The sequence below is a fragment of the Neovison vison genome, chromosome 7 (assembly GCF_020171115.1).
Source record: "Neovison vison isolate M4711 chromosome 7, ASM_NN_V1, whole genome shotgun sequence".
In the NCBI taxonomy this organism is placed as follows: Eukaryota; Metazoa; Chordata; class Mammalia; order Carnivora; family Mustelidae; genus Neogale; species Neogale vison.
Genome location: NC_058097.1, coordinates 37,832,644 through 37,857,500, shown reverse-complemented (window position 1 = coordinate 37,857,500; position 24,857 = coordinate 37,832,644). Strand labels below are relative to the sequence as shown.

At 33.9% G+C, this 24,857-nt stretch overlaps 1 protein-coding gene across 1 annotated transcript in view; it reads right to left on the bottom strand.

The window, feature by feature from the left end:
- The window catches only part of URI1 (URI1 prefoldin like chaperone), a 72,040-nt gene that overhangs the window by 16,810 nt on the left and 30,373 nt on the right, over positions 1 to 24,857 (bottom strand). The window contains exons 3-4 of the mRNA XM_044256238.1: positions 16,959 to 17,037; positions 15,764 to 15,899 (exon numbers count right to left, since the gene is read on the bottom strand). Coding sequence (XP_044112173.1) covers positions 15,764 to 15,899; positions 16,959 to 17,037 — 215 coding nt within the window. The remainder of the gene's footprint in view (positions 1 to 15,763; positions 15,900 to 16,958; positions 17,038 to 24,857) is intronic.

Below are 24,857 nucleotides of genomic sequence, written 5' to 3'. Positions count from 1 at the left end.
CTGATTTTTGTAGATTCCTTAATGAAACAAAATCAGTTTGCCACTTGAACTCCCTACATAAAAGCCTAATAATCAAACTCAATCCACACACACAGCTTCTTAACAATATTTAACCTCTAAAGTATAACTGGTTAGCCAAGGATCACCAAATATTTGAAGAGTCTTCACAATTAATGTCAATGAGGAAGGAAGGAAAAGGAGAGGAGGAAAAAATATAAAAAGCACTTTGGAGGAAAGAAAGGCAATGCATGAAGAAAACTTTAAAAGAAAAACTCCAATTAAATTCCTAAAAGAAGGGTATTGTACTCATGAAACAAGAACAGTATGCTATACCAAAGGGAAATTAAAAAAATAACAACAAAACAAAAACAGAACTCCTGGAAATTAAAATGTACAGAAACTTTTTAAAAATCCATGATTCCAAAGATAAAAAGAAATAACTTCAACTTATAAGACAAAGAGATGAATAATAAGAGAAGGAAATTATTAAAGCAATAATATTAAATTTTTCCAAAACTGCAGGACATACATCTCCACACTGGAAAAAACCCACCAAACAAATTTTAAAAGATACACAACAAAGTACAGCACTGTGGCATTTCAGATCATGGGGAATAAAGACAGAAACCTAGAGCTTCTAAAAACAAAAACACAACAAGTTACATACAGAGAAACAAGAATGGCATCAGTTTTTGCAAAAGCAATACACCAGTCAGAAAGTAACAGGATAGTATCTTCAAATATCTGGAGGAAAATTGTTTAAAACAGAATTATCACAGTCTGGTTACAGAAAGAATATAAAAAATATTTTCAGACATGCAAATTTTTTAAAAATGTATCTCCTGCACACCTTCCTAGAAAGTTACTAAAGGCTGTATACACCAACAAAATGAGTAAGACCAGAAAGATGATGCCATGGTAACCAAGGAACAGGGAATATATAGGAGACAAAATGTGGTATAATGGCAAAAGAAAATACCAAGAAGACAGCTTTTTTTCATCCTTTTTTTTTTCAAGATGGAAGGTAGTCCAAATCAAAGCAAGACTGAAGATCTCTAGTAGAGAGGTCTCTAATAATAAAATCAAAGTGTTTGAGAGAACTAATGATAGGCACATGTCATTACACAACAAGTAAAAAGCAGTTAACTTCAAATGAAAAGATATACAAGAATGGAAATGGAATTATATGCAAGCATGAACACTGATTTAACAAAAATTAAAATAATATTAAAAAGATTTGGGGAGCAAGGACAGAATGAAGGGCATGTAAATGATCTAAATGCGAGTCTTTAACTATAGACAGGGAGCTAACAAATACTACATAAAAGTGAAAAAGGGGCCAAGAAAATAGAATATGCAAATAACTTGGAAAATACGGATAAAAAGAACAAAAGATTAGCCAAAAGAATAAAAGTAATTACCACTGGGGATGGGAAATGGGAGTCGAGCAAGATGCTACTACTTTTTCTTTATGTTTTAAAAAGACGTACAATGTTTTAAAGCTACATACATTTTTTAAAAAGATTTACTTAGAGAAGGGGACAGAGAGAGACAGACAGACAGACTGTGGGTGGGGAGAGGCAGAGAGAGAATCTTCAAGCAGACTCCCCAGTGAGCACAAAGCCTGACGGAGCCCGACATGGGGCTCAATCTCATGACCCCATGAGGATCATGACCTAAGCCAAAACCAAGAACTGGGCACTTAACCAACTGAGCCATGCAAAGCCCCGAGCTATATACATTTCTTATATAGATAAAACCCAAACCATAAGTATATATATTTATATATAAATTTTATACAGTATTATACAGATAAAACCAAATCATAAGTTAAAAAACCAAAATCATAAATCATAACAAAATAACAATGCACTTAAAATATGTATGCCCCACTGAAGATAACTCAGAAACACATGTATTGCCTCATAAAATAAATCACAAAATACCTGATGGCCATATCATATTTCCTACCACACATATTTGACAAATACTTCTAATCTTCTAATCTCTCCCCCTTCTGAATAAACTTGATTTCCTCTGAATATTTAAATATTTAACTTCTCTAACTCAAATATTCTCCATCTATCTTGCCCTCTTTCTCTTTTTCATTGACACTTTCCAAAGCTACATTTTCTGTGCTTTTAATGCCATTACATCCAGGATATTTTATCATTTCTTTCTCCTGAACCACTAATCACTCAGTACCATCACTACAAGCATGCTCAAAAATGTCACATGTTCAAAGGAAAATAAAATCTTCCCTTAAAACAATAATAATGAGTAAAATTATAGACTAATAAGCTCTAAGCCCTTACCTCCCCACCCTCCCAACCAAAAAACATCCAAGAACAACCAAAAACTAAAATACCTACAGGAGTTCTGGAAAACAAAGATATACAGCAATCAAGCAAACACCCAACCAGGAAACTGTCACAATCAAAAGAGCAGTAAATTTCAAGGCATTTTTACTTGGCTTTCCCCATTCCTTCCCCAGTGGGAAGCAGTTTTGGTCTGGGGAATGTGGCAGCCAATCCCAATTCCTTTCCCTGAACCATAGAGAACAGACTGGACCTTATCGGCAATATTCTAATCTGTCTAGGGGCTGACTAAAGAACTGGTATGTGTCTCACCTAAAGCAAACCTCAGTAGGGGAGATTAGCTGGCACTGATCATGAAAGCTGCAGAGAGACTTGAGACCTGCAAACACTGGGCATAAGAGATTGGGGCAGAGTCACACACCATACAATCTGAGATTGCAAAGAGAAGGAGAAGGGAGAATCTTTGTAAATTAAAACATTCAAAAGCAGCTATGTATATAGGATATTAAGAAAATTCCCACACATGCCCAAGAAACATTACATGTCCAAAAAACACATTGAAGACCATAACCTTTCACTTTGGGTTGAAAAGAGAGCTCAGAGAATATCTACCTTATTCCAAAATCTTCATCAACCTGCAAAGACCAGGAAAGATTGCTGTTTTCATAAATACCCATCAAAAATTAAAAATTTCGGGCGCCTGGGTGGCTCAGTGGGTTAAGCCGCTGCCTTCGGCTCAGGTCATGATCTGAGTCCTGGGATTGAGTCCCGCGTCGGGCTCTCTGCTCGGCGGGGAGCCTGCTTCCCTCTCTCTCTCTGCCTGCCTCTCTGCCTACTTGTGATTTCTCTCTGTCAAATAAATAAATAAAATCTTTAAAAAAAAAAAATTAAAAATTTCACCAAAAATCAAAAGGCATACAATAAACAAGAAAACACAGCCCACTCAAAAGAACAAAATAAATCTCCAGACTGTCCCTAAACAAACAAAGCATCAGATGGACTAAACAAAGACTTTAACACAACTGCCTTCAATATGTTCAAGGAGCTAAAGGGAAACAGAAAAAGAACGAAAGGAAATAAAGAAAATAATGCACGAATGTGCCTATCAAATGAGAATATCAAAATGAAAATATCAAGAAAGAGAAATTATAAAAAGGAATCAAACTGAAATTCTAGAATGAAAAATTTAATAACTGAATCGAAAAATCCATCACAGGGATTCAACAGTATACTTGAGCAAGCAAACAAAAACAATCAGTGAACCTGATTTGAAATTAGCAAGTCTAAGGAACAGAAAGAAATTGGAATTTCTATCAAGTCTAAGGAACAGAAAGAGAAGAGAATGACGAAAATGGAATTAAGCCTATGGGACATATGGAATATTAGCAAACAGACCAATATACACATTAAGGGAGTCTCAAAAGGAAGAAAGTGGCAAAGAAATTATCAGAAGAAATAACAGCCAAAAAGTTCTAGAATTTGACAAAAAACATGACCCTACAAATCCAAAAAGCTCAACTAAGTATAAGGAGAGTAAACCCACATACCCACATCAAGATACATAATCACACTTTCGAAAAACAAAGAGAGAATCTTGAAAGCAGCAAGAGAAAAGCAGTTTATCACATATAAGGAATCCTCAATGAGAATATAAGCAGATTTCTCAGCAGAAACCTGAAAAGCTGGAAGGCAGTGGGTTGAAACATTGAAAGAACTGAGAGGAAAAAAAATTGTCCACTGAGAATCCTATAACCAGCAACTATAGTTCCTTCAAAAATGAGATAGAAATGAAGATATTTCCAGATAAATAAAAGCTGAAGGAGATCCTTATCATTATATCTGCCCTACAAGAAATGCCAAGGAGAATTCTTCAGACTGAAATGAACAGCCACTAGACGGTAACTCGCAGCCATGTAAAGGTAAAATAATTTCCACTAAAGGTAAACATGGGTGAAAATAAAAACCAGTATTACTGTCATTATGGGTTGCAACTCTACTTTTTATTTACTACAGGATATAAAGAGAAATGCATAAAAAATCATTACAAATCTATGTTAATAGGTATATAACGTATAAAGATGTAATTTGTGACATCAATAATTTAAAGAGAACTGTACAAAAACAGAGTTTTTACACGTGACTGAAGTTAAGTTGGAATCAATTCAAAACACATTATTATAACCTTAGGATGTTATATGTAATATCCATGGTAACCACAAACCAAGAAAAAATCAATACAGGAAGTGAGAAGGGAATCAGAATGTTTTACTACAAAAAAAAAAAAAAATCAACTAAACACAAAGGAAGGCAGTAATGAAGGAACTGAGACCAAAAGTTCTAAGACACAGAGAAAACAAATTTTAAAAATGGCAAAAGTAAATCCTGCCCTATAAATAGTTATAGTAAACCTTACAGAAGGCATGGATTGGCAGAATGAATTTTTAAAAATTTTAAACAAAACGAAACAAAAAAACTAGGTTCCAACTTTATGTGGTCAATAAGAGACTCACTTTAAATCTTGCAACATAAAAACAGATTGAAAGTGAAAAGATGGAAAAGATATTCCATGCAAATAGTAACCAAAAGAGAACTGGAGGGAGTATCTAATGAGACAAAATAGGACATTAAGTCAAAAAAGTTATACAAGACAAAGGATACTTTATATCGATAAAAATTTCAATCTATCAAGAAAATGTAACACAGAGGCGCCTGGGTGGCGCAGTGGGTTAAGCCGCTACCTTCGGCTCAGGTTATGATCTCGGGATCTTGGGATCGAGTCCCGCATCGGGCTCTCTGCTCAGCAGGGAGCCTGCTTCTATCTCTCTCTCTCTCTGCCTGCCTCTCTGTCTACTTGTGATCTGTCAAATAAATAAATAAATAAATCTTTAAAAAAAAAAAAGAAAAAGAAAAAATATAACACACACCTAACAACATATACACACCTAACATATCACCAAATACATGAAGCAAAAATTGACAGAATCTGAATGAAAAATAGACAGTCCTCCAATAAAAACTTGAGATGTCAATACTCTACCTACAACAAAGGATTGAATATCCAGAAATAAGAGCAATAATAGAAGATTTGAACAAAACTACAGACCAACTGAACCTAACATATATGTGCAGAACACTCTATCCAAGAGAATACCTGGCAGCCATACAAAACATTTTCCAATCACAATGAAGTAAAACTAGAAAACTAAAAATCAGTAACAGAAGGAAAAGTGAAAAATTCACAAATACATGGAACTCTAACATAACACTGAATTAATGATGGGTTAAAGAAGAAATCACAGAAGAAAAATGAAAATTCTTGAGACTAATGAAAATGGAAAATACAATACAACAAAACATACAGGATGCAGGGAAAACACTAAGAAAGCAATTTATACCAGTAAACACCTACATTAAAAAAGATCTCAAACCGTAACTGTATGCTTTAAAAGGAACTTGAAAAAGAGCAAACTAAACTCAAAGCTAGCAGATAGAAGAACTAAGATTAGAGTGGAAATAAACAGAGAATATAAAAACAATAGGAAAAAAAAAACCCTGGAAGTTGGTTTTTTGAAAAGAGCCACAAAATTGGCAAGTTTTTACCTAGACTGACAGAGAGAGAGAGAGAGAGAGAGGACTCAAATTACTAAAACCAGAAACAAATGTGGAAACAATTCTATTTATTTTATAGAAATAAACAGTATTCTAAGAGAATACTATGAAAAACTGAATGCCAATCAACTGGATGACCAAGATGGACAAATTCTTAGAAACAAATGCACTATTAAAATAATACAAAGAAGAAACAGAAAAACTGAATAGACCTGCAACAAGTAAGGATACTGAATCAGTAATCAAAAAACTTCCCAACAATGAAAAGCCCAGAAATAGATGGCTTCATGGATGAAATCTACCAAACATCCAAGAAAAAACTGACATCAATTCTCAAACTCTTTCAAAATAATTAAAGAGGAAGGAACACATTCCGTGAGGCCAACCAAAGACGCTAAAAGAAAACTTTAGGCTAATATCCCTTATGAGTATACATGCAAAAATCCTCATCAAAATGTTAGCAAATGGGGGGCCAAGGAAATGTAAGGAAGGTGGTCCAAATGTATAAACATCCAGTTTTAAGATAAATAAACTAGGAATGTAATGTATAGTAGATTACTACAGTTATCACTGCTGTATGATATAAATGAAAGTTCTAAGATAGTAAATTCTAAGAGGTGCCATTACAAGTAATGAGAAAATATTTTTTTTCTTTTTTTGTCCATTTCTTTTTACTGTATGTATATGAGGTGACATATGTTAACTAAAACTTACTATGGTAATCATTTCACAACATAAATAAGTAAAACCTTCACACTGTACACATGAAACTCAACTGATGCAGAGAAAGCCTTTGACAAAATCCAACACTATTTCAATATACAAAACACTCAATGAACTAGAAATAGAGGGTAGCTTCCTAAATATGATAAAGGCCACATATAAAAAAACCAAATTGCCATCATACCCAATGGTGAAAGACTGAAAGCTATTCCCCCTAAGATCAGGAACAAGATGAAGATGCTGACTATCCTATCTATTCAACATAGTTATAGAAAGTATAGCAACTGGTCACAAATCAGGTCTCAACTGGTACTGAAAGACTGTGATCATTACCTACATATTTTCAGACCACAATGCTTTGAAACCAAAACTTAATCACAAGAGGAAAATTGGAAAGAACTCAAATACATGGAAGCTAAAAAGCATCCTATTAAAGAATGAATGGGTCAACCAGGATATTAAGGATTAAAAAAAATTCATGGAAGCAAATGAAAATGAAAACACAACTGTTCAAAATCTTAGGGATGCAGCAACGGTGGTCCTCCTAAGAGGAAAGTATATAGCAATACAAGCCTTTATCAAGAAAAAAGAAAGGTCTCAAATACACAACCTAACCCTACACCAAAAGGAGCTGAAGAAAGAACAGCAAATAAAGCCTAAACCCAGAAGGAAAAGAGAAATTATCAAGATCAGAGAAAAAAAATCAATGAAATAGAAACCAAAAGAATACTAGAACAGATCAACAAAACCAGGAGGTGGTTCTTTAAAAGAATCAGAAAGATTGATAAACCCCCAGCCAGACTTATCAAAAAGAAAAGAGAAAGGACCCAAATTAATAAAATCATGTCTGAAAAAGGAGAGATCATAACCAACACAGAAGAAATAAAAACAATTATAAGAACATATTATAAACAACCATACGCCAACAAATTAGGCAATCTGGAATGGATGCATTCCTAGAGACTATAACCTACCAAAACTGAACCAGGAAGAAATAGAAAACCTGAACAGACCCATAACCAGCAAGAAACATGAAGAAAAAATCAAAAATGTCCCAACACACAAGAGCCCAGGACTGGATGGCTTTCCAGGGGAATTCCACCAAACATTTAAAGAAGAATTAACATCTATTCTTCTGAAACTGTTCCAAAAAATAAAAATGGAAGAAAAATTTCCAAACTCTTTTATGAGGCCAGGATTATCTTGATCCCCAAACCAGAAAAAAAAACCATTAAAAAAAGGAGAATTACAGAACAATATCCCTGATAAACATGCATGCAAAAATTCTCATCAAAATACTAACCAATAGGATCCAACAGTACATTAAAAGGATTATTCACCACAACAAAGTGGAATTTATTCCTGGGCTGCAAGGTTGGTTCAACATCTGCAAATCAATCAACAGAATACACTACATTAATAAAAGAAAGGACAAGAACCATATGATACTCTCAGTAGATGCAGAAAAAGCATTTGACAAAGTACAGCATCCTTTCCTGATCAAAACTCTTCACAATGTAGGGATAGTACCTCAATATCATAAGAACCATCTATGAAAAACCCACAGCAAGTATCATTCTCAATGGGGAAAAACTGAGAGCTTTTCCCCCTAGGTTGGGAACATGACAGGGATGTCCACTATCACCACTGGTGTTCAACATAGTACTAGAAATCCTAGCCTCAGCAACAGACAAGAAGAAGGAATAAAAAGCATCTGCATCAGCAAAGAAGTCAAACTCTCACTCTTTGCATGATACTTTATGTGAAAAACCCAAGACTCCATCCCAAAACTGCTAAAACTCATAAAGGAATTCAGTACATTACTGTGGAAGGATATAAAATCAATGCACAGAAATCAGTTACATTTCTATACACAAACAATGAGACAGATAAAAGAGAAATTAAAGAGTCAATCCAATTTACAATTGCACCCAAAACCATAAGATGCCTAAGGAATAAATCTAACCGAAGAGGCAAAGGATCTGTACTCAGAAAACTATGGTACACTCATGAAAGACATAAAGAAATGGAAAAACATTCCATGCTCATGGATTCAAAGAACAAATATTGCTAAAATGTCTATGCTACCTAGAGCAATCTACATATTCAATGCAATCTCTATCAAAATACCATAAACTTTTTTCACAGAAATGCAACAAACAATCCTAAAATTTGTATAGAACCAGAGAATACCCCAAATAGCCAGGGGAATGTTGAAGAAAGAAACCAAAGCTGGTGGCTTCACAATTCCAAACTTCAAGTTCTATTACAAAGCTGTAACAATCAAGACAGTATAGTACTGGCACAAAAACAGACATATAGATCAATGGAACAGAATAGAGGACTCAGAAATGGACCCTCAACTCTACAGTCAACTAATCTTCAACAAAGCAGGAAAGAATATCCAATGTAAAAAAGACAGTCTCTTCAACAAATGGTGTTGGGAAAATTGGACAGCCACATGCAGAAGAATTAAAAATGAACCATATTCTTACACCATACACAAAAAAAGACTCAAAATGGACGAAAGACCTAAATGTAAGACAGGAATCCATCAAAATCCTTGTAACACAAGGAGTAACCTCTTTGATCTCAGCTGCAGCAACTTCTCCTAGAAACATTGCCAAAGCCAAGGGAAACAAGGGAAAAATGAACTATTGAGACTTCATCAAGATACAAAGCTATTGCACAGCAAAGGAAACAGTCAATAAAACCAAAAGACAACAGACAGAATGGAAGAGGATATTAGCAAATGACATATCAGATAAAGAGCTAGTACCCAAAATCTATAAAGAATTTATCAAACTCAACACCCAAAGAATAAATAATCCAATGAAGAAGTGGGCAGAAGATATGAACAGACATTTCTCTAAAGGAGACATTCAAATGCCCAGGAAACAAATGAAAAAGTGCTCCACATGACCCGGCACCAGGGAAATACAAATCAAAACCATGACGAGAAAGCACCTCAGATAAATCAGAATAGCTGAAATTAACAAATCCTGGTGTGGATGCAGAGTAAGGGGGAACCCCTCCTACACTGCTGGTGGCAATGCAAGCTGGTGCGTGCACGTGCACACACACAGACACAGACACAGACACAGGAGTATTATGCAGCCATGAAAAAGTGAAATGTTCACATTTGCAACGACGTGGATGGAACTAGAGGGTATTATGCTAAGTGAAAAAAGTCAATCAGAGAAAGACAACTGTCATATGATGTAACTGATATGTGGAATTTAAGAAACAAGGCATATGATCTTAGAGGAAGGTGAAAAAATGAAACAAGACAAAACCAGGGAGGGAGACAAACCATAGAGACTCTTAATCATAGGAAACAAACTGAGGGTTCCTGGGGGCGGGGGGGAGTGGTGAAAAGATGGGATGGCTGGATGGTGGTGGACACTGGGGATGGTATGTGCAATGGTGAGCGTTATGAATTGTTTAAGACTGATAAATCAGAGACCTATACCCCTGATACAAAGAATGTATTATATGTTAATAATATAAATATGTAAATTAGAAAAAAAAAAGAGTCCATGGGGTCGAGGGGTAGTTAAAACGAGAGCAATTAGGCAAGGAAAAAAAATAAAAAGCATCCAAATTGGAAGGGAAGAAGTAAAATTATCTCTACTGGCAGATGATATGATCTTATATGTAGAAAACCTGAAATATTACACACATAGACACTCAGCTTAAAAAAATAAATTCAGCAAAGTTGCAGGATATAAAATAAGCACTCAAAAATAAGTCGCATTTCTATATACCAGCAGTAAATAATCTGAAAAGAAAATTAAGAAAATAATTTCCATTCACAATACCATTAGTAGTAAGTTTAGCCTGGAAGACACAATACTTACTGTGTTGCTGAAATAATTTCAAGACTAAGTAAACAGAAAGAGATTTTGTGTTCATGGATTAGAGGGCATAATATCGTTAAGATATCATTTTACCCAAAGCAACCTACAAATTCAAACAATCCCTATCAAAATCCTAACATTTTTGCTGAAATAGAAGAAATCCATCCAAAAATTCATATGTAATCTTGAGAGACCCTGAATAGCTGAACAATCTTGGAAAAGATCAAAAGTTGGAAATCTCACACTACGTGATTTTAAAACTTTCTGTAAAGGTAATCAAAATGCTTTAATACTGTCACTAAGACAAACATACAGATCTTAAAACAAGGTAGAGAATCCAGAAATAAATATTCCCATACATACCCACACAATTTTCAATAACAGTGTCAAACCAATCAACGCAGGTAAACACTGGATAGCCACGTGCAAAAGAATGAAGTTGGACCCTTACTTTACACAATATACAAAAAAATTAACTCAAAATGTATGAAAGACCTAAAGGAAAGCTGAAACTGAAATTCTTAGAAGAAAACATAGGGGAAAAGCTTCATGACATTGGAGTTGGCAATTTCTTAGACATACACTAAAAGTACAAGCAACAAAAGAAAAAAAAAAAACTGTACTTCCTCAAAATTTAAATCTTTAGTGCATCAAAGAACATTATCAATATAGTGAAAAGAAATCCACAAAATGGAGAAAATATTTGCAAATCATAAATAAGGGACTAATATCCAGAATACATAAGAATTCATACAACTCAACGACAAAGACAATCCAATTTACAAATGGGCAAAGGATCTGAACTGACCTCTCTCCAAAAATGTTTCTACAAACAGCCAATAAGCACATGAAAAATGCTTAACAAACATCCTGAAGTCCTTAAAGAACTGGAATTCAAAACCTTTAGGATGGTTATTGCCAAAGAAACAGTAAATTACACTGTATCCAAATAACATTCTGCAGCCATTAAAAGAAGACAGAAAGAAGCAGCAAAAAAAAAAAAAAAAGTGTGCTACCATTTGAGTGGTTGTATATATAATGAGTTTAGAATGCCTAAGTATACAATATGTGAACACACAAAATGGTAAGATACTGATAATAATGCCTCCAAATTGGCCAAGTGGATGGTAAAAGACAGAAAAAGGGATATATATTTTTCAATAAAATCCTTTAAATTTTGTATCATGTCCAAATACAATCTTTTCAAAAAAATTAAGTAACTTTCCATTCTTCCCCATATCTTCCCTAGCCCTAAGCAACCACTAATATGCTTTCTATTTCATATACTTACCTATTTTAAATATTTCATACAAGTGGAATCATATACAGTCTTTTGTAGCTGGCTTTTTTCATTTATCATAATTTCTTTTTCTTGATGAACATTCACATTTATCCATTCACTAGATGATAGACATTTGGGTTGTTTACATTTTTTGGCTATTATAAATTATACTAATATTCACATACAAGCTTCTGTGCAGATGTATGTTTTTATTTTCCCTTGGGTATAATAGTATCTAGGTGTGGAACATGGCTAGATGGTAACTCAATGTTTAACTTCATGGAAAATTCCAAACTGTTTTCCAAAGTGGCTATACCAATTTACATTCCCCAGCAACATATGAGCCTTGCAATTTTCCACAACCTGACCAATACAAGTTATTGTCTATTTTATTATAGGAGGGATAAAATGTTATCTCATCGGGGCACCTGGGTGGCTCAGTGGGTTAAGGCCTCTGCCTTCGGCTCAGGTCATGATCCTAGAGTCCTGGGATCAAGCCCCACATCGGGCTCTCTGCTCAGCAGGGAGCCTGCTTCCTCCTCTCTCTCTCTGCCTGCCTCTCTGCCTACTTGTGATCTCTGTCTGTCAAATAAATAAATAAAATATTTTTTTAAAAAAATGTTATCTCTTCGTGATTTTGATTACCAATTCATTTATGACAATAGTGCAAAGGCAACTGAATGGAGAAAGGACTTCCAACAAATGATTTGAGAAAAACTCCATCTATACCTAAAAAGACTGAACACCCTGAACTAAACCTCACACCTTATACAAAAATTAACTTAAAATGGATCACAGATCCAAGTGCAAAATGTTCAACAATAAACATTTTACAGAAGAAAACACAGGAGAAAATCTTCACGCACTGAGGGTAGGCAAAGCATATGACACCAAACAAATGATCCATAAAACAAAAAAGTAATAAACTGGACTCCAAAATTAAAAATGTTTGTTCTGGAAATACAACATTGAGAGAATAAAAAAATAAGCAGCATACTGGGAAAGATACTTGCAAATCACACACTTAATGAAAAACTTATATCCAGAATAAATTAATTCTCAAAACTCAAGAGTAAGAAAAAATACAACCAAATTTTTAAAAATGGGCAAAAGACTTCAACAGATCAAAGAGGACAGATACACACAGATGGCAGGAAAGTTCATGAATCAATGCTGAACATCATTAGCCACAAGGAAAATGCAAATTGAAACTGCCACACATTTACTGAAATGGCTTAAATTTTTAAAACTAAAATGCTAGTAAGGATACAAAACTACTAGGATTCTCACACCCGGCTGGGATTGGGAGAATGTGAAACAACAGTGTTTTTGGAAAATAGCTCAAAAATTTCTTAAAAACTGAAAACGCACACACCATATGACCGAGCAATCCCACTTGCAGGTATTTACCAACAGTGATGAAAATTTATAGTAACACAAAAACATAAAGGTTTATAGCAGCTCTGTTCGTAACTTCAGAAAATGAAAGCAAACCAAATGTCCTCCAATGGATAAGTAGAAAAACTGGGGTATATGCATATAATGGAACTATACTCAGCAGTAAAAACAAATGACCTTTTGATATACAGAACAACTTAGATGAGGCATTATAGTGAATGAAAGAAGTCAGTCTCAAAAGGTTATGTGGTATAGGACTCCATTTATATGACATTCTGGAAAAGGTGAAATTAATAGTGATAGAGACAGTTTAGTGATTGTCAAGCCTTACAGGCAGAGGTAAGGTGTGACCACATTCTATGTGAGAGGGAGTTTCTGGTGTAATCCTGTGCCCTGACTAGTGTATCCTATATCCTACTGTATATTCTGACACTGGCAATGGTTAAACAAATCTTTACTTGTGTTGTAACTCATGGAACAGTTACCAAATAAAGTCAATTTCACTCTGATAACCTTAAAAATTTTTTTTTAAACTTTAAAAAGCTGGTCATATTCATGTTAAGTGGCAAAAATACAAGATGTGAGCACAAAGAATAGGGCACTCTTAAAAAAAAAAAATCAGCTTCCTCAGAGACACCTCCTCTGGGAATCATTTTGAATCATTTTGTACTTGTGTTAAATCCATTTTGCCCTTCATTTTGACTACTTTTTAAACATGCAATAACCTCCCTTCCATCTTTCCCAATTACCCTGTCAATAGTGAGATAGGAGTATGCCTTTAACTTGTTATATTTTTTGCTCCATAAGAGAAATAATTTTCTTAATAAATGTTAAATATAACAATATACCTAAACATTACTTTAGTTATTAAAATCAGTATAAAACTGTGTGACTAAAACAACTTTTTAGAATTTATAATAGGTTCTCAAACATAATTCATAGGTACATATTTCTAAAAATTATTTTAAATAAACACTGATCCCAAAGTCATCATGTTTGGTTCTTTCCAAAAATCATTTTTAACAATGGAAAGTGATCTACCAAAAAATACTTCTCTATTCAAGAGCTCTATTTCTATTCTATTAAAAGTATTCTCCCAGGGTGCCTGGGTGGTTCAGCTGGTTGAATGACCGACTCTTGATTTCAGTTCAGGTCATGATGCCGGGGTTGTATGATCAAGCCTTGTTTTGGAATCCATGCTCAGTGGGAAATCTGCTTGAGATTCTTTTTCCCTCTCTACCTTTGTCCCTCCCCTTCTCGCACCTGAACGCATGTGTGCATGCTCTCTAAAACAAATACATCTTTAAAAAAAAAAAAAAAGGTATTTTCCTGTTACTATATTATGTCATAACTGATTCTAAAGATTTCTTTGCTGAAATATCCATATGAAAATCAGAGTGAATAAACTTTAACAGACAATGGACTGATTTCATATCAGCAGAGCTACCCCAGTAAATAAGAAAGCTTTCCCGATTAAGAAAGGCCTTTAAGAAAGAATTATGCTCATTCTTTTTCCTCTAACGTACATGACTTATTTTAGTGTAGTAATGCCAAAAGAATTATCATTGCTAGAAATTATATACAGGCCTAACAATAAGATTCTGATTAGTGTCACAAATGATCAAATATGTTATCAATTATAAACTTATAGGAGCTGATTTGCAATTAGAGTGTCCAAATATAGATCCCACAATTTCACTGAGTAAATGAGTTCTCTAACTAGTACCCACTCACATGTATAAGTGAAATAATTTCAGCTGTAGAAACTCAGCTGTTTTTTTATCTTTATGACCTCATTTATACAGAAGAATCCTCAAAAATTTATTTTTAAATGCACATTTAACTACAAGATTAAAAAACAGGTAGGGATGATATTATACTACTAATTCAAGTATTTTATTATAGAAGTAAGAACACAGGTATTAAATAAACCTAATTTTAAAATGTAAGCTAGAACTGACACCAAGCCCATCCAACTAAAAATGTGTACGTGGATATGTATCTACACCAACAAATAATATCATAGATAAACGAACTTAAAGAACTACCTCAATCAAATGGGCACTCTTTTGGGTAGCATCTCTACACACCTGGCCTTCTCTCCATGATGAAAATACAACTTCTTCTAAACCAAAAAGCATGTTTAAAAACGGTTTCCTCTTTTATAAATAGGTATTACTCTTAGTTCAATAAATAAAAAGTAAATTCCTTCTATGTACTAAAAGTATTAAAAGCAAAAATAAGCCTATCAAAGCACCTAAACAAACCAGTTATAAAATATAAAATGAGCCCAAGTCTGATGTCTGCCCAACTTCTATCTATAAAACCACATGTTAAGGACTTTTACACTCTGTCATTTCTGAAAACATGCTAATGTGGATGATATTTCCAACCCAGATGTTCCATTCTCCAGCTTACATTCTCAAATGTTGGTTCTATCAAACTACCTACAATTCAACCAAACCACAAATAGTCTGGACTAATATTATCATGGATGGTACTTTTAGTAACAGCTTGGCACTTTTTAAACTAATACATCCAGCAATGATACATCATTTATAATTGGTACATACGTTCTTTCCGATGCTCGACTAAGCCCACAGCCTGCTTTGCTGAGCACTTTGCAAACCAATTGTCCCCAAGTAAAACAGTGACTTCATTAGTATGGACAAGCTTTCCTGGCATGAAGGCAAAGGGACCAAATGGTACCTATTATTGAAGGAAGGAAGAGAGGGAGGGAGGGAAGGAACGAATAAGGAAGAAGACAAAAAATTAAAAACACTAAAAAATACATTTTAAGAAACAGCATTAAAAGTTGTATTGAGGCCTTTTTATCAACTAGGAAAAAATGTCAACTTCATAGAAATTACACATTAAAGTTTCACTAAGAAAACCTATAGAAAATTGTTTCATGTTAATAAATCAATGTTAAAACAGGAAAAGAAGAATCAGCATATTTACATATAGCTTTCAGAGAAATTAGCACTGTCTCTGAATGTTGATACTTCATGTTCATTCATAAATCTAAATGAAAGCAAACTAGCAATGAAATATTAAGTTAATAAAGAATATCTCTGATTAAAAAACCTGAAAATTATTTCCAATAAAATAGCCATTTTTAACAAAGTTGGAATTAACAAATAAATAGCTTTAATGAGTCTACAAATTTTACAAAATATCTGGGTTAGTATAATAAAGAACAATACATTTATAAAACATTTGAGCTACTGTAATTAAGAACAAAGTCTTATGAAAGAAAATACTTAAGCAGTGAGAATCTAATCCAGGGCTCACGAAGAGATCACTATGTCGATATGAAGATCATTCAGACAAAAATTAGCAGTACCTTTTTATATAAAATCAATGTTCTTGGGTCTAATTCTGTAAATTATACATTATGATCTATTCCTGCTCTGGCTAACAGGAAACGACTAAGTGCCATATTTCTGTCTTAATTACAGTTTTCTAACACAGTAAATTTGCATACCAAATTTGTTAAATTTTGTGCTAACATTTATGCCATTTGTGTCTCTATAATGTGATAACTTAATATAAATCTGAAAAAAAAGAAGCAAATACCAACTATTACAACAATTAGTGGATTATTATAAAGTAAATCAAAACAAACTTTCCTTGTGATGGTAGTTTTCAGATACTGTCTATTAGCTTGGCAATTTGTGAATCAATATATATAAAGCAAAGAACCATCACTTTCCACAGTTAATATGTAAACAACATACTACTTTAAAAGCAACACACCACACATACCATGATGTTATATGACAACTTATCAGGCAAGGTACTGAGTCTTTCTTGCAGGGCATTATAGTCATTATCTACCTTCTTCCTGTTGACAAAAAAATAGCAAATACTAAATGAATACACAAATTAACAATTCCTTGAGTAGACTACGTATCAAAAGACAAACTAATCAAAAACCCAATTTTAGCAATTTAAATATTAAAGTATTTTTTAATTTTAAAATCCTGTGTTTACCAAGTTTGGCAGTAGCATTATTCAACCATACACTTTTCAAAAAATTTAAGACTTTCAAGGACTTTGGTTTTAGAATTAGAACACACATCTTGAGAACTAGTGTTTTATAATGTACAAGATCATCTGAACTAAATGAAATTTGGAAATTAAAGGAGATACTGAGGGAGGGCCGGATGTTTAGAGGGAAACAGGAACTTAAGATGAAAGAAGACTAGATTTAATAAAGCTTGTGGGTGAATAAACACTGGCTGCACAGCAGAAATCATGAAAACAAAATTTGAACACAAAATTGGATGAGACAGTTCAGTCCTTAGAAAAGTTAAAGCTGAAAAATGTGGAATAACTCCACAGTTATTCATATTAATGTGATTACAGTGAGAGAGAACCAACGAGGAGCTAGAAGAAATGAGGTAGAGGTAATACAAAAAAGCATTTCGATTTGGCTTTGGAGCCTGTTTCATGCTGTATCAAGACAGAGCCACCTAATAAATTAATTTCAAATAACCAAAAGGTATTCTGTAGGAGCAGGGATGGTCATATGTTTCCACACTATGCACTCAGTTCTTACACCTGCTGGAAATGAATAGTCCTTCATGCAGATGCTTATTTTCAAATCTTCTCTGAAAATTAGGTTTCGTAAGCATTTCTTGCTAGGGAGTAAACTGCAGGCTAAACCAGTGCACTGGAATTTTTTTAAAGCAAAAGGGTGTTGCCAGTTTAAAAAAAGTAACAAAAACAAAACTCACCAATTCAGCAAGTAATTTAAAAAAACATGTAGATATTGCCAAACTGAAATTAGAATAAACTGCAACATAAGATAATCGTTCTCCAGATAACAAAAATGGCTGTGCTATAAACGTCATGGAATAGGTTCAGTTTACTCCTTAGCACCCCTAAAGCAAGAGCAGCATAATTAATAAAAATTATCTCATTTACTCTTAAGAATATCAAGGAATTTCACAAATATACTGTTATTTATCCTAAAAATATTCCTGCAGTAAATGTCACTTATCAACTTTTTCCTCATTCAAAAAAGAAAGCAGAAGGAAAATGGAAAAACCACTCATTTAAGAGAAATCAGACGTCCTCCATCATAAAAGATGCAAGCAGTGAACTTAACCTAGGTCTTCTGGCCTGTGTTCTTTGAAGCAAGACTTTTTATTTCCTAAGTGTTCAAGGACTTTTGTAAAAGGTCCCCTCAAAATCCTTTTTGATAAACATAAAGTCTCTTTATTCTATTTACTTAAGGGAGAAATATCATCTTTCTGGATACATTTTTATGAGAATAAACTGGTAAAAAACTTCATGCACAGAGCTGCACAGCAGAAAGAGCAAGGCTTTCAAGTCAGACCAGAAGGTGAATCCCAGTCCCACCACTTAACATAAACAAATTAACCCCCACCTTAGTGTCTTCAGTGGTAAAACTGGAATAATGCCTATCTCACAGGTTCAAGAGAAAGAAAAAGATTTTAGCAATGTACATCTACACTGAGTAACTGATACCCGTTTCCATAGACTATCAAAAAACACCATTCTAAAATTTTCAAGAAAGACTACTAACCACTAAGTTAAGATTCCATTATGTTAAATGCATTCAATTTGATAAAAAGAGCACAACTTATTGAAGGACAGTATAGCTAAATGTTACATTTAGGGGGCTTTTGGAGATAGGGTTGGTTATGTGCAATAAATGGGATACTGTCCATAAGAACCGATTTGCTGCAATGCCTGCACACAGTAACACTCATTATTAAATCTACAGAACACTAACAGTTTGTATGTTTTAGATAAGTAATTCAGAAAATGCCCAAGGACTATACATCAGCTTAGATACCTAAATGTTCCTGTGATTATTATAAAGCTAGTAGGGGGCGCCTGGGTGGCTCAACTGGTTAAGCGAATGCCTTCTGCTCAGTTCATGATCCTGGAATCCCAGGATCAAGTCCCACATCGGGCTCCCTGCTCAGCAGGGAGTCTGCTTCTCCGGCTGACCTTTCTTCTCTCATGCTCTCTCTCTCTCAAATAAATAAAATCTTAAAAAAAAAAAAAAACTAGTATTAAAGTTAGCATTCAGTATGTCTTATTTTGGTAACTACACCTGGAAAAAGGAGACTTCCCTAACAAAACACCTCTTTTGTAAACAAACAAACAAACAAAAAGAATAGGAGATTCAACCAGAGGTAATACAAGAGATCAATGTCAGTATTCCAAATCAAGTATGATCAGTTTTAAACTTATCACTAATTCTCTCTAGAACAAAAATGTGGACATACTGGAGAATGATTTAAGATCAGGCTGCTATTTCTAAATTCTGAGTTTTCGAAAAGTATAGAAACGAAGGAAAGAAAGGAGAAAGAAAGATAGGGACGCCTGGGTGCTCAGTTAGTTGGGCGGCTGCCTTCGGCTCAGGTCATGATCCCAGCGTCCTGGGATCAAGTCCCACATCGGGCTCCTTGCTCGGCGGGGAGCCTGCTCCTCCCTCTGCCTCTGCCTCTGCCTCCCACTTTGTCTGCCTGTGCTCGCACGCTCCCTCTAACAAATAAATAAATAAAATCTTAAAAAAAAAAAAGAAGAAGAAAGATAATTTAAAGTGCAGCCCATTCAGAAGTCCTTTGTGAAGGGAGGGAAGCATGAGACAAGCAGTGTCTCTAGGAGAAATTACAGCTTGAGAAACTCTCTCCCCAAAGGTTTCACTAGTGGAAATATGCAGGATCAAACACCTTGGTCAAAGAATTTGTCTATTTGTCTTGTAACAGTCCCTCTAATATTCAGGGATTAAATAAATAATCCTGTCAAAGATCACAAAGACTATGCAGCAGAAAATACAAATATGATTCTAAGAACTACTGTATTACAGAAGGTAAGTAGGGGATCTTTATTCGCACTGAAGTTTTAAGAGTTGTTTCTTCTGTTGTACTACTCAGAAACATAATTTTTAGACACTTTGGTCATATTAAAATATGTAGTCAAAAGAGGCAACTGCTTATTTTTTTTTAATGGAAAATAAAACCCAGATAGATAGGATAAACCACTCCAGTCTATTTACTTATAACATATAGAATTCCTTGTCTGGAGGTCTTGATCGTCCTTGATCTTTAGAGATTAAGTTCAGGCATCAACTCTTAATTTTAAAAAGCTATTAATAAACAAGATTTAATTTGCAACAGGTATCTTCATGCAATGTTCCTTATAGAAAATGAGAACTAAAGCACTGCTGTAAGTCATATACAAGAGACTTTCACAATCTTCTTTTGAATCTTGCTAATCACACGCTATATGCCTTCTGAGAAGCACCTTTTGTATTAAAAAGCAGCAGCAAAGAAGGACATAAACTTAGCACACTACAAATTAGCCTTAACCTTAAGGATGAAGATCAGGATAGAGCCCATGGAAAACACCTTATTTTCATATAGCTGTTAAAAGTATGAGAGCAAGTAAAATAATGTGTTTGCTTAAGTATCTACAGGTGAAGTATACTGATGTCCACGACTTACTTTGAAATGCATCAGGGAAAAATGAATTAATGATTGAGATAAAGACAGATATATGGTCAAGGTTTACCTGTACAATTCTTTCAACTTTTCTGAATGTTTGAAGATTTTCATGATAGAATATTAAAAAGGAGATGGGGGAATATGAAAGCAAGACTGTATTTTTAATCCTTATCTTATTTGCAACTGACAATCTCTGTAAAGAAGAAAAGTTCTATATCTCTTGTTTGAGGCAAGAACAAAGTCTCCAATTTTCACCTTTAAATAATAAAAAAGGGAAATAAAATTTAAATCACTGATGGAAATAAGATTTTGCTAACTTTTCAACTTAAAGTAGAAAGTTGGAATAGGCAAAAATGTTGACATTAGACCTGTGGGTTTGTTTTTGTTTTTTTTATTTCTTATCATTCTCTCTCCCTTTACCTCATGTCTTAAACAAAAAAGCAGGAAACACCAAGTGGTGATCAAAAAGGGAAAAAGAAATGGGCTTTACATTCAAATTACTATCTGGGCTAATCTGGGGAAGAGTTATTTAAGTTTTTAAGAAATTATAAAATCCAATGATTTTGGAATATAAGTAACTGTATAATCTTATTTACAAATGATTCTTAATCCATTATACCCTCTCTAGAAGTTCCTGTTAAGAATTCAAGGAAACCTTTGTTTCAATTCAATTCACCATTTATTGAGCTTCTTCTCTGCAACCAAACCTTATGCCATATGCTGCAGGGATCATCACTCAAATATAGCATGCCTTTTTTATTTCTTTGCATTGCTTCTTTGTTAAAGATCCACTAGCTTAATGGAAGCCTGGGCTTTTACCTCTGACATTAAGAAAATAGAGGAATATTAAATTCAGGCATGGATTACATATAGGTAAAGAGAAAAGTATTCTCATTACTAAAGAAAGGAATGATGATCGTTTTCAAAATCCCCTTAAAAAGTCTAAATAAATAATTAAGGTTCTATTTTTTTAAAGATTTTATTTATTTATTTGACAGACAGAGATCACAAGTAGGCAGAGAGAGAGGAGAAAGCAGGCTCCCCACCGAGAAGAGAGCCCAATGCGGGGCTTGATTCCAGGACCCTGGGATCATGACCTGAGCTGAAGGCAGAGGCTTTAACCCACTGAGCCACCCAAGCGCCCCAAATAAGGTTATATTTAACAATAAAAAATGTTCTTGAAAGAAAGATCATATTGTTGAAGGAACTGAAATTTGGCAAGAAGGGGAACACATTAAAAATTAAAATATATGTGTATTAAATTAGTATTATTCTTTTTTTAAACGGTCATGGCAAAATACTATTAAGTGAAATTGATGACAAATTCAGGCAACATGGTGGCATATTCCTTTTTCTGAACTCTATACCTAGGAAATTTGTGTCATCAGAAAATGTTGATGAAATAGTCCATGTTATTTTTATGAGTCCATCAAAAAATTGTACTGGAAATAGACACAAAGACGAACTTAAGTATAAATACTTGCAATTATTCTAAAGTTAATGAAAGAAAATTGTCAAAGAGAGATCAATGCAGCTAACATTCTAATAGGTTTCCTCAATTTAACTCAACAATGAGAAAACAGTCACAACCGATTTATATACAGCAAAGCTGGGGCAGATAAACTGTTTCTAGTGCTCTCTGCTGACACACATGTACATGGGACTTCAGACTTGTCAGTGGTCACGGGTACCTGTTTCTTCACTCATTAGTGTTCTGTTACTCTAAGAATAAAATGAGATGAGAATTCGAAGTAAGAAAGTTTAAAAATCATATAAAAACACATCACTCTAAGTGTGGAAGAAATGTCCCAAGGTACCTCATAGTTCAGTCAGCTTCAGGGAAGAGTCTATGGGTCATTTTAATTTTCTTTACTCTCTGAGTTCTCTACAACTGTCACTAATTTTTGTGACAAATCAGAAAGGAGGGGCCTTTCAGAAAAGATGAGTTTTGCTATGATAAGTTTATAACCGACAAGCTTTGAATGTTTGTGCCATTTCTATTTAATTCTAATTTATAAGTGTAGTTTTAACTTTCTAAACTTTATTTCCAAAATATATTTTAGAAAATAGAAAACTTTTTTGTATTGTTTTCTTAGAGCAGTGATTCATATCACTGATATGAATGACTAACCTTTATGGTCACTGATACCCATGAGAAACTGAATAAAAACACTAGATGCTTTCCTGAGAAGAAGTCCCAGTATCTGGCCTATAATTTCAACAGAAGCCACTCAGATCCCTCAAGCAATCCTGGTTTTAAAACCATCAAATATGTAAAATTCTCAAAATTATCTTCAACTCTGTTGATTTAAATAAAAAATAGGCAAACCATCACCAGTTCAGTCATGAGTTGAATATAAATTAGTAAAAATGTTAAATCGTATGCATGCCTCAGTTTTTTTACTGCCTACATTTTCCCTAGTCATACACTGATACCCACTGCCTTTAGTATATTAGAATTTAGACTTTTGTATCTCAAAACAAGAACAAGCACCCTGAATTATCACTAAGTGGTCTGCCTCTCAGTCAAGCACTGTTGTTGCAATACTGACACCTTCACCCTTATATGTACTCTTTCGAGTATTGTACACAGCTCTTATTTTTATAAAAAATTAAATTAAAATGAATAGAAAATTTAAAAACTCAAAGTGCAAGGAGGTGTAGTTTTCAAACCTACTACGGTCAAAATAGAGATGAAAAGTCATTATGTATGCCAAGTCAAATTGAGGTGTAGCATCAATCAGATACTCACTAGATTTAAGCTGATTGTGGGAAACTGTGAACCAAACAATGTATATGTATACCGCAAATACATAATCAAGACTATGTTCTAAAGGAGGAAATGTACTTACAAATTTTTTTATAAAACCTCCAATTTTATTTTAAAAATTCCCCTATTAAAAAATTCCCCTATAATGCATTATTTTGCATTTCATTTTCAGAAAAGCATTAAGTATTAAACTTAAGTATTAATTAAGTATTAATACTAGTATTAAACTAGTATTAAGCATGATACAAAGGCTAGGGGACTACTAGAAGCAACAAATTCTAAAAACAACTTAAAAATCATTAACCTTTTTCTCTGAAAAACAATCTGAGGGGTTTGAAGTGGCGGGGGGGTGGGAGGTTGGGGTACCAGGTGGTGGGTAGTATAGAGGGTACGGCTTACATGGAGCACTGGGTGTGGTGAAAAAATAATGAATACTGTTTTTCTGAAAATAAATAAATTGGAAAAAAAATCATTAACCTTTTTTAAAAAGAAAGAAAGCATTTACAATTTGACCTTGGTGACATAAATACACATAAAGAATTAAAAAGCTGAAGGGAATAAAACAAAATATTTTAAAAAGAGGAAAAACTACCTTCTCTTTAGAATTACAAATAAGTTTGTCTTTATTCTTTTCTTATTTCAACGTTTCTAAATAATGTATTTATCTTATATTAAGGATAAAAAATTAAAAACCTAATTCATATTTTGTTTTTAAAAATACCATCCTTAGAACATTCAACTAGAATCCTTTTCTTTTGCTACTTAATTTGCTTTGAAATATCACATGTAAAAACTGCAAAACTTACTTAACCTTCCAAACCCATGTACTAAAATACCATACTCTTTAAAAAGAAAAAAAGAAAACTATGCAGGAACTAAAAAATAACAAAGAAGGCGATTTATATATATGATTCCTTCCTCTTGCCCTTGTCCCTAAGGACACCTTCGTAACTACAGAGATTCCAACCATAAAAGCATGTAAAATCTTCAGGTTTGGAAATTGTCCTCTGCTCTACTGGGGGTGACGGTGAGAGTCACGAAGACACATAAAATGAGAAAGCCCGAACAGAAGGCCCTATACAAAACAAGTGACTAAAAACTTTGTGGTCAGTAAAATGGGAGTCTGAAAAACATGGTTTCCAAATTTACTCAACACGAAAACATGAAGTCATCACTATTAACATTTTTTTAAGTTTTAAAGGTATGCAAATCAATATTTCAGATTATGCACAATAAAATAAAACAAATTTTACTGTATATGCAGGCAAGTCAGGAAAGCCCTGTTTCAGGTAATTTATGAGAAATATACCACAAACTACAGCACTACTCTAATGAAATAGCCTGGTGATTTTGTGGGGCAAAGAATCCCTCAAAACATCAGATAGAGACAGATATACGTATCCATCC